We start from the raw sequence: 12,469 nt of genomic DNA on the forward strand, positions 1-12,469 counted from the left end.
TCATTTAACAACACAAGTCATCCAACTTTTATTAAAGGTGCCATCGAATGTTTTTTACAAGATGTTTTAAATCGTGCGCTCTCCGCCCCCCTAGAGCTCTCAACTCTATCACTGCATAAACAAAGTTTACACAGCTAATATAACCCTCAAAATGGATCTTTACAAAATGTTCGTCATGCAGCATGTCTAATTGCGTAAGTACAGTGTTTATTTGGATGTTTACATTTGATTCTGAATGAGTTTGATAGTGCTCTGTGGCTAACGGCTAATGCTACACTGTTGGAGAGATTTATAAAGAATGAAGTTGTGTTTATGCATTATACAGACTGCAAGTGTTTAAAAATGAAAATAGCGACGGCTCTTGTCACCGTGAATACAGTAATAAACGATGGTAACTTTAACCACATTTAATAGTACATTAGCAACATGCTAACGAAACATTTAGAAAGACAATTTACAAATATCACTAAAAATATCATGTTATCATGGATCATGTCTGTTATTATTGCTCCATCTGCCATTTCGCTATTATCCTTGCTTGCTTACCTGATGATTCAGCTGTGCTCATCTAGACGTTTTGCCCTTGTCTAATGCCTAGAATATGGGCTGGCATATGCAAATATTGTGGGCGTACATATTAATGATCCCGACTGTTGCGTAACAGTCGGTGTTATGTTGAGATTTGCCTGTTCATCGGAGGTCTTCTAAACAAATGAGATTTATATAAGAAGGAGGAAACAATGGAGTTTGAGACTCACTGTATGTCATTTCCATGTACTGAACTTTTGTTATTCATCTATGCCAAGGTAAATTCAATTTTTCATTCGATGGCACCTTTAATATATTCTAATATCAATCTAGATTACTACAAAGTGCAACAAGTGTCTCATTGCAGCCACTAAGCGAACGCACTGAGTAATGTAATAATATAGCTTTCAACACACTCAAATGTATTTAGTATGATTGTTTTAACCATGTAAAACAACGCTGTGTTACCCCACATATACAACAAAAAGAGCGGAAACGGACTACTGCAGCATAAGCATAATAAAAGCTCAGCTGGACTCACGTGGCTCTCGGCCCGCCCTGCTTCACACCACAGTAACTTTAATAAAACTTTAATACATTTGCTCATCCATGAACACGAGTCCGTCGGATTGCTTTCCATCGACTGTGGAGGTGAAGACTACAACTCCCATGATTCCACGCTCATTCATGGCATTATCAAGCTACACCTCTGTTTTGAATAAGCAACCTCTAGCGGCGAAAATTACATATTTTGCCTTTAAAGGTAGGAACACACCAAGCTGAAGCCGACAAACTAGTGGCGATGAAAGCAGAAAGCAGGGTTGGCTCACGTCGGGTCCAAAGTTGCCCTGACACACCAAACCGACGCTGGACAGCCGACGGCCAAGTAGCACATCTGTTCTGTGCCTGCGTAAGATGAAATGCCTTTCCGTACCAGCAGGTGGCAATAGCTGAACAGCCAATCAGAATGATGAGATGGCCCGACGAGCTCCGACGGCGATTCAACATGTCGAATCGGCCGAAAAAAAGCTGACGAGGACCAACTTCAGCCGACGGTGTGGAACACGCTTAGAAAACTTAGTCGGCCGACAAACAAAAACTGTCCGACGGCTGATTGTCGGCTTGGTGTGTTCCTGCCTTAAGACACAACTCAAATACATTTTTTGCCATTAAATAGTGAATATATATATTTCTGCTAAAATAACATTTTATTTAATTTGTAATAGTGGTGAATTCTCTTTGCATCAAGTATAAATAAAAAAAAACAAAAATCATTTTTTTTTACACTAAATGCAAATAGTGATAGATGCTATTCACACACAGTGTAAATAGAAGTAACATGCTATTTGTGCTAAAGTTAAAAGACCTTGAGAGCCCCCTACTTAGTATCGCTGCGATAGTTTCAAACACACAAACAACGTTGTTGACATATGATCTTTGTTTGTATTTAGATGTTTGCGAAATCCATAGATTTAACACTTTGAAGCTTGTGTCAGGTGGCTCTGTCTCTCTTGTTTCATAGTATTCCAGACATTTAGATGTTTCTTTGTTGCAGCAATTCAAATGAATGTTTTTTTGTTATGTTTATGAAATTCTAATTGGCCAACTCTTGTACAAAAGTAACTCTTGTAATTTGACAAGATGAATGCAGCTCTCGAGCAAACCGTACATTGATGTCTTTAGGATTCCCATCTGTCAAAAACTGCTACCTGCTATTGAGTCATTTATCAAAATAAATTGATCCCCAACAAACCTTATCTAAAAGACATCTGCAGGTCATGATTAGGTTCTGATGATTCATCTGCTTCCTCTCAGAGTTCTCAAGATCCGCCAACACTTTTTCTTTCTCAACACTTTTGCTTAATAGCTGCCAAAACTTTTATCAACATCCTCCAAACTGTAGCAGTGTCAGGCAGCAGCCGACATCAGTGTGCAAACTAACGAGTGTTATTCTCTTTGGGCTGCTGCAGCATTTTAGACAGTGCGATATTTCACAAACCACTCCCTGTCAAATTTAACCAGCTGTTGTATGTGCTAGTGTAGTGTTGCGCCACATTTAAATTAAGTCTTTGTCTTTTCTTTATATGCAAATAAGGTGTATTATTGAATTCTACTACTGCTACTACTTACTTAAAGCAAGTGGTAAACGTAATTTTAGATAAAACACATGCTTATGCAGATTTTCTATTGATAATGGCAGCAGTGATTCATTCAATTATGACAAAATGAAGGAGAACAGCATTTTAACCGGGCTCGTATCCAGAAACACGGTGTAGTCAAGTGCACTTTGTGCATTTTAAAGAACATAATCAGATGACCCATAAAAAGCACTTTGCACATTGTAGAAATATTTTTCTTTCTCTACTTTTACTGTTTTTGCATTGTACTTTTTTGGTCTACTCTGTAATCTGGTGTTGGAGAATGGCTAATATTGTCAATTCCTAGATTATCATTTGTGTATTTACTCATTTTTTGGTTTAGGATATGGATGGATAGATAGATCTATCTATCTAACATTTTATATTGTAATTAATTATTGACTGTTAATTATGATGAGGAGGGTGTGGGGGTTGGTTGTGTGTCAATTCAAGTATTATCCTCAATTTATCCTCTTTTTACACGCTATTATATTATCATTAACTTTGTTAATTCACATGAGGTTATAAATCCAGAGATCATAAGTCAGTGAAAACTCTTAATGGTGCGTTTACACCGGATGCGACTTGCGCGAATAAATCGCACTATTCGTGCGTAGTTGGATGCTTGAACATTTTGAGTTTAATCGCTTCATTCGCGCGTGAAAATCCCTTCACAACAGACGCGAATTCGCGTCATGAGAGGGGCTCTCCCGCTCCTTTATGTGTCCCAGACTCTCCCACTGCTTTCTGCACACTTCCTCCGAATAAACACAACTTGTCAGTTGGGAAATAATTGTAAATTACAGCGAATAAGCTCAATTGGTCGTCTTTAGTTGGCTTGTAGTCTTAATATGTATATATATAGCTCAAATTGAGTAAAGACCGTTTTTTACAACTTATCAGATTGTCCGACCTCCTCACTCTGTTCTTTCAAACACGATCCTTTTTATTTCTGTTTCTATAAATGTATGAAGATGTACAGCGATGATGATTTTGTCCTCCATTGTTGTTTTGAATTTCTGCCTCAGCTCGCTACGTCACTACTAGAGCAAGCTCCTGATTGGTTAACGCGGCGCGGAAATTCACCAAAGTTCAGATTTTTCAACTTGCGCGTTAAGCGCGTCAAACGCCCGAATCGCTCAATTCGTGCCGCGTCATTCGTGCCACTTCATTCGCGCGAATCGTGCCGCAGGTTGTCAATTCGCGTCTTTGCATTGACTTAACATGTAAATCACTCACGCTTACCGCTTCATTCGCGTCCGGTGTGAACGCACCATTAAGGCCCGTTCACACCAAGAACGATAACTATAACGATAACTATATTTGCATCCACACCAACAAACGTTAACGGTCTGTTTATTCTAGGAACAAGCGCTGCAGTTTTAAAGTGTGTATAACATGTTTTCGCTGTTCTTGATGCATTGACACAGCTTTAACCAGCAGCTGTCCTCAGCGTGCTATGTTTTGAGTGAACAGCTAGCGTAATCGATCTGATCTAACAGTGAAAAGCTGACGATGTCAATATAGTGGAATAAAAACAACACCTAGTCTTTTTCGCTGCAACTTCACAGGAAGCAAGACAATGTTGTTGAAACTAGTGCTGGATATCTGAGGTAATTTTATGTTATACTGTTTGCTAGCCTGCCATAATGATCTCATCGTTAATACTTCTCACCATTTATTCTGGGGGTATGACCGATTGTTTTCCATATATCCATTATCTTTAAAGTGTCCTTGAAAAGGGGGTTTGACTTGTTAAACAGTGGTGGCTTTTTCTGGATCTCAGCGATTAACTTCTCTGCAATGTCGTCTGCCATTTTAAATGCACGAGCGCATACATTACAACGGATTCTGATTGGCTGTCAGTGTTTTATCGTTCAACAGCAGGAAAAAAATCGATCTGAAAGGGATCCCAACGATATTGTTTCTCTATATCATTATCGTTATATCTGCGATGTGGACAGTACTATTCTTTTATATTTAGAGCCATTTCTAAAAATATATCTTTATCGTTATCTAATTTATCATTCTTGGTGTGAACGGGCCCTCTCTGGGGTCAGAACAAAGACCCACGGTGTGGTAAATACAATAAAAAATTTGCAATGGCCCACACTAGCCTAGTGAACAGAAGATTTTCTTGAATTATGTGCAGACAGTTTTATGGACAAGAAAGGGAAACAAGTGGCAATGTTGAATGACCCAGAGCTGCTCGGTGACTTTATATTTATAGCAAATAAAACTGAACACTTTGTGTGCTTAATGCTTAAGGCCACAAGGTTACCAAAGTCCCTGGCACAACAGCTTTCACATGTTTTCACATGTCTTTTATGGTAATATTTGACTTGATTTATTAATGCTACTTATTGTATATAAAATTACAGAGTCAAGTGCATTGAGTGCTTTTATCTTTTCTCTTTTAATATAGTTAATTGTATTGATATCAACCTCATAATAGGTGGCAGCAAGCCTGAAACAAAAGGTGCACACTTTTGTAACTTTATAAACCTGAAAGAGAACAGGAAGTGCCTTTTTCCCAACCGGCCCACAACCAAACATTACCTTGACACCCCTGTTCAAGAGCTTTCTGTAATCCCATTAGACCTCAACCAATGGATTTGTTAATGTGTTTGCTGTACTCCTGTTACATATTGAATTAATCTGATACTGTGCCAGGTACATTAAAGCACTGTGTAAATCGTAAAGAGGATTTATGCTGATTTATGAACTCTTTTGTGACAGCTGTAATGTGAAGAACCTGCAGAGGCGGCACGTGTGTATCTCACGCCTGGATCGTCCACAGAACTGGGGGGAAAACTGTGCAGAAGTCCGTTATGTTATCCTCATTCTGGCACCTTCAAAGATGGTAATATAATCATACATAAATGCACACACACATACTGAAGACAATTTATTTGCACATTATGGACATTCATTTGAAAGAAATAGCTTTGTTGTGTTTGTGCTCATTTTTGTCTTTAATATACTGAAAAAAAAAAAAAAAAACTGAATCTAAAGTAAATATTTTCCTGATAATATTTTAATTTAAAAAATATTTTTTAAAAATGTAATTGTGGAAAGAATAATATCACACTTGTTTTTTCAACTACACGGTTAAAAAGGGTATTTTTATATTAAAATATATAGTTTTACATCATATTTCAGGAAAGGGATCATCATATTTTAGTGGTCCTTGGCATCAAAAAGCAAGTGTGTCCATTTGCTCTTTGTTTAAACTGTTTGCTATTTATGAGGAACATTTGAGATATTAACAAGATCTTATTCATGGCAGGTTTAGACACAATATTACTATAATAAAGTCTTAAAGTCCTGGTCCTGCGTTTCTTGTTCCCCTTGCAGTCTCCCTGTAAAGACTTTGGGGCCCCCGGCTCCCTCCAAGACCATTTTGTGTATCTCTTTGTGTCTGTGTTTACATCATAAATCTGTGTGTTTGTGTGTATGTGTTTACATCTGTTTACATCTAATCACTCTCTCTCTCTTTCTCTCTCCTTGTGTTCTTGCCTGCACTCATCTATTTCTGTCCTCTGTAGTTCACCAGGCAATATAGCAATCTTTTTTGCTTTGTAATCCTGTGCTTTTCTCACAAACAATAAAATTATATGCGTGCACACACACAAAAATGCATCTTCTCATTACATTAAAAGCTAGATTGTCATGCTGGCACGTGTAGATACAGCCTCTTTTCTTGCCATGTGTTTTAAAATAATAGACAAATGTTATGTAACTTAAATACCAAATGGACTCAATCCATAAGATGATAAAGCAAAAATCACAAATCCAGAGAACTGGGCTAGCGTGCATGTTCTCATTTCTCTTGTATTAGCAGATTAGATGATTTCTGGGTTAGTACATTAAATATTTCCATTAATATATTCCATCTTAGAAGAAAAGGTTCTATATAGAACCCTGGGGTTCATGATTCATTTTTAAAGCAGACTTTATGCCAAAAAAGGTTCTATAAAAGGAGAAATGTATCAATACTTTCATATTTAATGAGTTGTTTAATTTTTTTCTGGTAATAAAATATGTTTATGAGCTGTTTAATTCATAAAATTTAATAAAATAAAAAATGTATTAAAATAAAATTAATGAATTAAAACTAAATCCATAAAATGATCCCATGACGAGAACCCCTAAAAGGTTCTATATAGAGTAAGTGGCTAAAATGATGTCTGGCCTTGGAAAATTTACATCTTCACCCTTTATTCAAATATTATTAAAAATTTGTTTAAGATTTTATAAGCATATTACATAATTGTGCTTGGAGTCAATTTGTGATAACGCAATGACATCATTTAACTCATTAAAAGCAAATATCCCCTCCATCACTTTTGGCCGCTACTGTATGAAGCACCTGACAGAACCCTTTAATTCCTGTTTCAGACTACATGATTTTGCCGCAGTCTGCTTGACGTAGGGTGTCGTGGGGATTCGTAAACAACAATGGGCGTCGGGACGCAAGATTCGATTGTTTCATCTCATGTAGTGTGTCATAGTGGAAAACAACCGATGTCGCGTCTGCGATGCTTCATGAAGTCACAACATGTTAGCATGTTTAATTTTATTCGGCCGTCTACGGTGGCCCAGTAGTGCACAACACAACGAAATTAAAAAAGCAAACATAAGTTCACAACACAACGAAATCGAGACACAACACAACAGAATCGAGCCACAACACAACGGAATAAAACCACAACACAACGAAATCGAGCCACAACACAACGGAATCAAGCCACAACACAACGGAATAAAACCACAACACAACGAAATCGAGCCACAACACAACGGAATAAAACCACAACACAACGGAATCAAGCCACAACACAACGGAATAAAACCACAACACAACGAAATCAAGCCACAACACAACGGAAATGCTCCCGACCACTAGGGGGCTCTCAGAGCTCGGTAAAGTTAGTTTTCCTTGCCACTGTTCTATAGAGTCGGCAGTAATATCAATACCACGATTAGTTTAAACAGTATGTAACCACTGCATATCGACATGAAATATTAATTCAATATCACCTACGTGCAAAATAGCTTCATATTTAGGCCTATACTTGTGAATGATTTGACGCGCTACCACGGCGCATGATGAAGGGAACGTCTGCCAATCCCACTAAGTGGTTAAAACGTATAATTTGTATTCATTAAAATTACTTTTAACATTTAAAAACAGACATATTCAAATTCCAAAGCTTGTCAGTATTACCAACAGGAACTAACAACCTTTGGAATTTGATCATGTCTGTTTTTAAATGTTAAAAGTAATTTTAATGAATACAAATTATACGTTTTAACCACTTGGTGGAACTGGCAGACGTTCCCTTCATCATGATTCGTGATATCGCGTCAAATCATTCACAAGTATAAATATGAAGCTATTGTGAACGTAGTTGATTTTTAATTAATATACCATGTCGATATACAATGCTTACATACTTAAAACTAATCATGGTATTGATATCTTTGTAAAACTGTCGACTTTATAGAACAGTGGCAAGGAATAGTAATATTACCTAGCTCTGAGAGCCCCCAAGTGGTCGGGAGCATTTCCGTTGTGTTGTGGCTTGATTCCGTTGTGTTGTGGCTTGATTCCGTTGTGTTGTGGTTTAATTCCGTTGTGTTGTGGCTTGATTCCGTTGTGTTGTGGCTTGATTCCGTTGTGTTGTGGCTTGATTCCGTTGTGTTGTGGCTTATTCCGTTGTGTTGTGGTTTAATTCCGTTGTGTTGTGGCTTATTCCGTTGTGTTGTGGCTTTATTTCGTTGTGTTGTGGCTTGTTTCCGTTGTGTTGTGAACTTATGTTTGCTTTTTTAATTTCGTTGTATTGTGCACTACTGGGCCACCGTAGCCGTCCACGATGAGTTCCGTCACATGTTTGACACTGGCCAATAGGAACACAGAAGCGCCTTTGTACATGCTTTCAAACACGCCGAAACGAAAGAGAGACAATGGTATCATTCCTGCTATGTGGAATTTCACAATGGAGGAAATGTTTGTGGAGTTTTGGCAACAATTCTCCTGCATTTACAATGTTTCCTCGAGGGACTACCGTGACAAAAAAAAGAGTTAATAAATTAATAAAGAGTGAAAAAAGGTCAAGTAAAAACAATATTTTACCTCACTTCTCTTTGACAGTCCATATTGTCCTCTTCATGCAATCCAGATATGTGTCCACTCTCAGGCTTTCTTTCTTTTTTGGGGCTTTTTTGACAAAAAGAGAGCAAAACATGGCGTTTGCTAGCCCTTGTTTGTTTACGCTTGTTTACGTGAGAAATCGAGTCCCCCCAGGAATCGGGGTCTCCTTTATGACCCTGAGTGGTCCCAATGGTTCAACAGACTTTTAATGGGTAGTATTTTTAGCGCCTGATTATAGTTCCTGTAAAATCATGATTTATATCATTTAGAATGCATTATAATGACCATTAATGTCTTCTAAATTACATGGTTCATATTCTAGTATATAACAGAAGCTATAGGTTGTGAAATCAAGCATTTCACGTTCTTACTGTTTTTTAGCTTACGTACTAACATAGCATCTACCTGATTAGCCTGCTAGCTTAGCTTATATTATATTAGGTATGTTTTTTGCTTCCAATATCTGTTTCCAGTTTGATTTATTATGCAATACATAGGCATTTTTATATTTTTAGATTTCAAGCATGTTGTTTGTGCACTTAATGTAATAAACCATACAATAGTGAAATATAGGTTATAATTAGTCAAGACATCACGATAACAACAATTTTTCATGACAACGGCACCTAGTCCCACATTCTCGATGACAGCATGCACAACGGCAAGCGATGAATGGTCACATAGCAACGTGTAGTCTGACACGTTTCTTGTCCACGACACGACAAAAATCACATAATCTGACACGGTGACTATCATAACTGACAAAAATATTGTGTAGTCTGAACACGACTTAAGGTTCTACTGCATAGTAGACGCGACGAAGCGTCTGTCGCAAATCCATTTGTTATTCCTATCAGAAGTAGCATGAAAGCTTGGAGTACGTCAGAAATAAAGCAGTTCAGTTTACTGTCGCATTCAGTGTAGACAGCATCACTGATTATAATGGGTTCTGTTTGCTTTCGTCGTGTCATGCAGCTATAAACGATTAACGATCATCAAATGTAACACTCCAGCGTTTGATCTCTGTATTTCTCAGAAAAGCACTAAGACGGCGATGGAGCTGGGCAGGACGTTCGCCAGCATGTTCTCAGACATCTCTTTCAGACAGAAGCTGCTAGAGAGTAAAACTCAAGAGGAGTTCAAAGAGGCGCTGGTCATCCAGAGGTACCACCTGACCGCTGCCAAGCGTAAAACCACGGCTGTGGAGGGCGAAGAGACAGACCCGCACAGTCAAAAACCACTGAAGGTGATGCTTAAGGTTCAATTGTAACGTTTGCCATCGCTTTCATCTATTCTCTCTTCGGTCTTTATCCGTCGCTCTCTCTTTCTCTCTTCGCCCTTTGCTGTTTGACTTACACTCCAGTGATTAAGTTCTACTAAGCATGTAGCAGCTAATGAGAATTTATCTTGTTTGTTACTCTGGCTTGACGCACACACACAAAGTCCGATTCGGCATATGTGAGCATTAGACCACCCTGGCTGAGGTTAGCCGGCTGTAAAAGCCCTCTGTTTTCTTCTCTGTAAAGACAACAGCGGAGGCCCAAATAGTTGTGTTTTTGTTTTTTGTTTTTGCGTTTTTCACTCCATCACACATCTGAGGAATGGTAACCAGGTGGAGAGGATCATTACTTTGTGTGTATGTGTGTGTGTGCATGATCACTTGTGCGTGTGCACACTAAAAGCTATTCATCTCTGGCAAATGCCCAGGAAAGGTCCCTCTCTTTTTCTGTTTCAGACACACGCTGTCACGATGAATGAGTGCAGCTCGGTAATGAACACTTAAAGCTGTACGACTTATTTAAACATATCCTGAGACGGGTTCTCTCGGTCTGACAGAAAATGAGCTTGTCTGCCAAAAGGAGGCTAATGTAGGTCATTAATGTGAGACGGACAAACTGCTCCATCGCCAAATCCTGACCTGCAAAGCCTATTAAATTTGATTAATTCAACAAGACTGTATATTTGTGACTGGGCACAAGGACACGCACACACATACACACCAGTGCTTCCTACCTTGCCGTAATTGGTCCAAACTAAACAAAACGAATCCTGTAGTATGTTTCAATTAAAATAAAAAAAGGAATTGTGACTTTTTATCTCACAATTCTGACTTTTTTCTCAGAATTGCAAGATATAAACAAGATATAAAGTTATAGGGCCCTATCATACACCCGATGCAATGCGGCACCAGACGCGACTCGAGTGTTTTTTGCTAGTTTCAGCCCGATGCAGTTATCATTTTCACGTCCTGCGCCACATTGTTAAATTAGCAAATGCACTCATGCCTATTTGTGCGCCCATGGGTGTGCTGATCTGAGGAAAAAAAAGGTGTGTTCAGGCGCATTGTAGGCACGTTGCTATTTTGAGGCAACTGAAAGCTGGTGTAAAGTCAATGCCGCAATATTTGTTTTGTTATTTAAAGAGCGTTTTAGTAATATGTGCCTATAGGCATGTGCACAGTTTTTCCGCTTGCAAAATTCCGCCGTGTAAGTAGCGAATCCACCATAGCGCGAACGCAACTGGCTTTTAAAGGGAATGAGAGATTGGTTTATTTCACGTTACACCCAAAACATTCCTATTACTCATTAAGAGAATAGGGACAACCCTTTTACCATGCACCAGACGCGCCGACCATTTTTCCCGTCTTTAAACTAGCAAAAGTGGATTTGGACATGCCCTAAGTGCACTTACACTGTGCGCTTCAGACCATGTGCTTAGATCGTTAAAATAGGACCCATAAAGTCAGAATTGTGAGATATAAACTCAATTCTGAGAAAAAAAACATCAAATTGTGAGTTTAAATCTCACAATTCTGAGAGAAAAAAGTCAGAATTGTGAGTTAAAAAGTCGCAATTACCTTTTTAATTTTTTTATTTTGTAGTGGAAACAAGCTTCCATAATTAGTTTATAAATTAGGTATCATGAACTAAAATGAATTAATTTAAATTTTTAATTGTACTAATACATTTTAAGATTTCAAGTAAATTGTATTTTGAACAAACATGAATTAACAATAAACAATAGTTAAACAGTACCGTTCAAACGTTTGGGGTCAGTATGATTTTTAAAAAATAACTGGTAACACTTTACAATAAGATTAATTTTTTAACATTAGTTAATGTATTAACTAAAATGAACTAACAGTGAGCGATAGATTTGTTACAGTATTTATTCATTTGTTAATGTTAGTTAATAAAAATGCAATCGTTCATAGTTTGTTCATGTTAGTTCACAGTGCATTAACTAATTTTAACAAATACAACTTTTGATTTTAATAATGTATAAGTAAATATTACTAAGATTAATAAATGCTGTAGAAGTATTGTTAATTCTTAGTTCATGTTAACTAAAGTATTTAAGTAATGAAACCTTACTGTAAAGTGTTACCAAATAAATTAATACTTTTATTCTGCATGGACACGTTAAACAGTAAAAGCATGTTACGAAAAATTTCTATTTTCAAATAAATGCTGTTCTTTTTTTAAAATCCAATAAAATAGAAAACAATATAAATATTATATGTTATATATAATATCACTGTTTTACTGCATTTTTTAATTACATAAATGCAGCCTTTGTGAGTATAAGAAGCATCTTAGTGACTTCAAACTTTTAACAGCATTGCATAAATTAACATTAATATATT

General features: G+C 37.4%; 1 protein-coding gene across 10 annotated transcripts in view; it reads left to right on the forward strand.

Moving 5' to 3' along the window:
* The window catches only part of slc4a11 (solute carrier family 4 member 11), a 103,330-nt gene that overhangs the window by 66,473 nt on the left and 24,388 nt on the right, over positions 1–12,469 (forward strand). For all 10 annotated transcript variants that reach the window (XM_048204167.1, XM_048204164.1, XM_048204173.1 and 7 more), the window contains 2 exons: positions 5,406–5,529; positions 9,860–10,069. In XM_048204167.1, the coding sequence (XP_048060124.1) occupies positions 5,406–5,529; positions 9,860–10,069 (334 nt within the window). The remainder of the gene's footprint in view (positions 1–5,405; positions 5,530–9,859; positions 10,070–12,469) is intronic.

The sequence above is a fragment of the Megalobrama amblycephala genome, linkage group LG10, assembly GCF_018812025.1.
Source record: "Megalobrama amblycephala isolate DHTTF-2021 linkage group LG10, ASM1881202v1, whole genome shotgun sequence".
NCBI lineage: Eukaryota > Metazoa > Chordata > Actinopteri > Cypriniformes > Xenocyprididae > Megalobrama > Megalobrama amblycephala.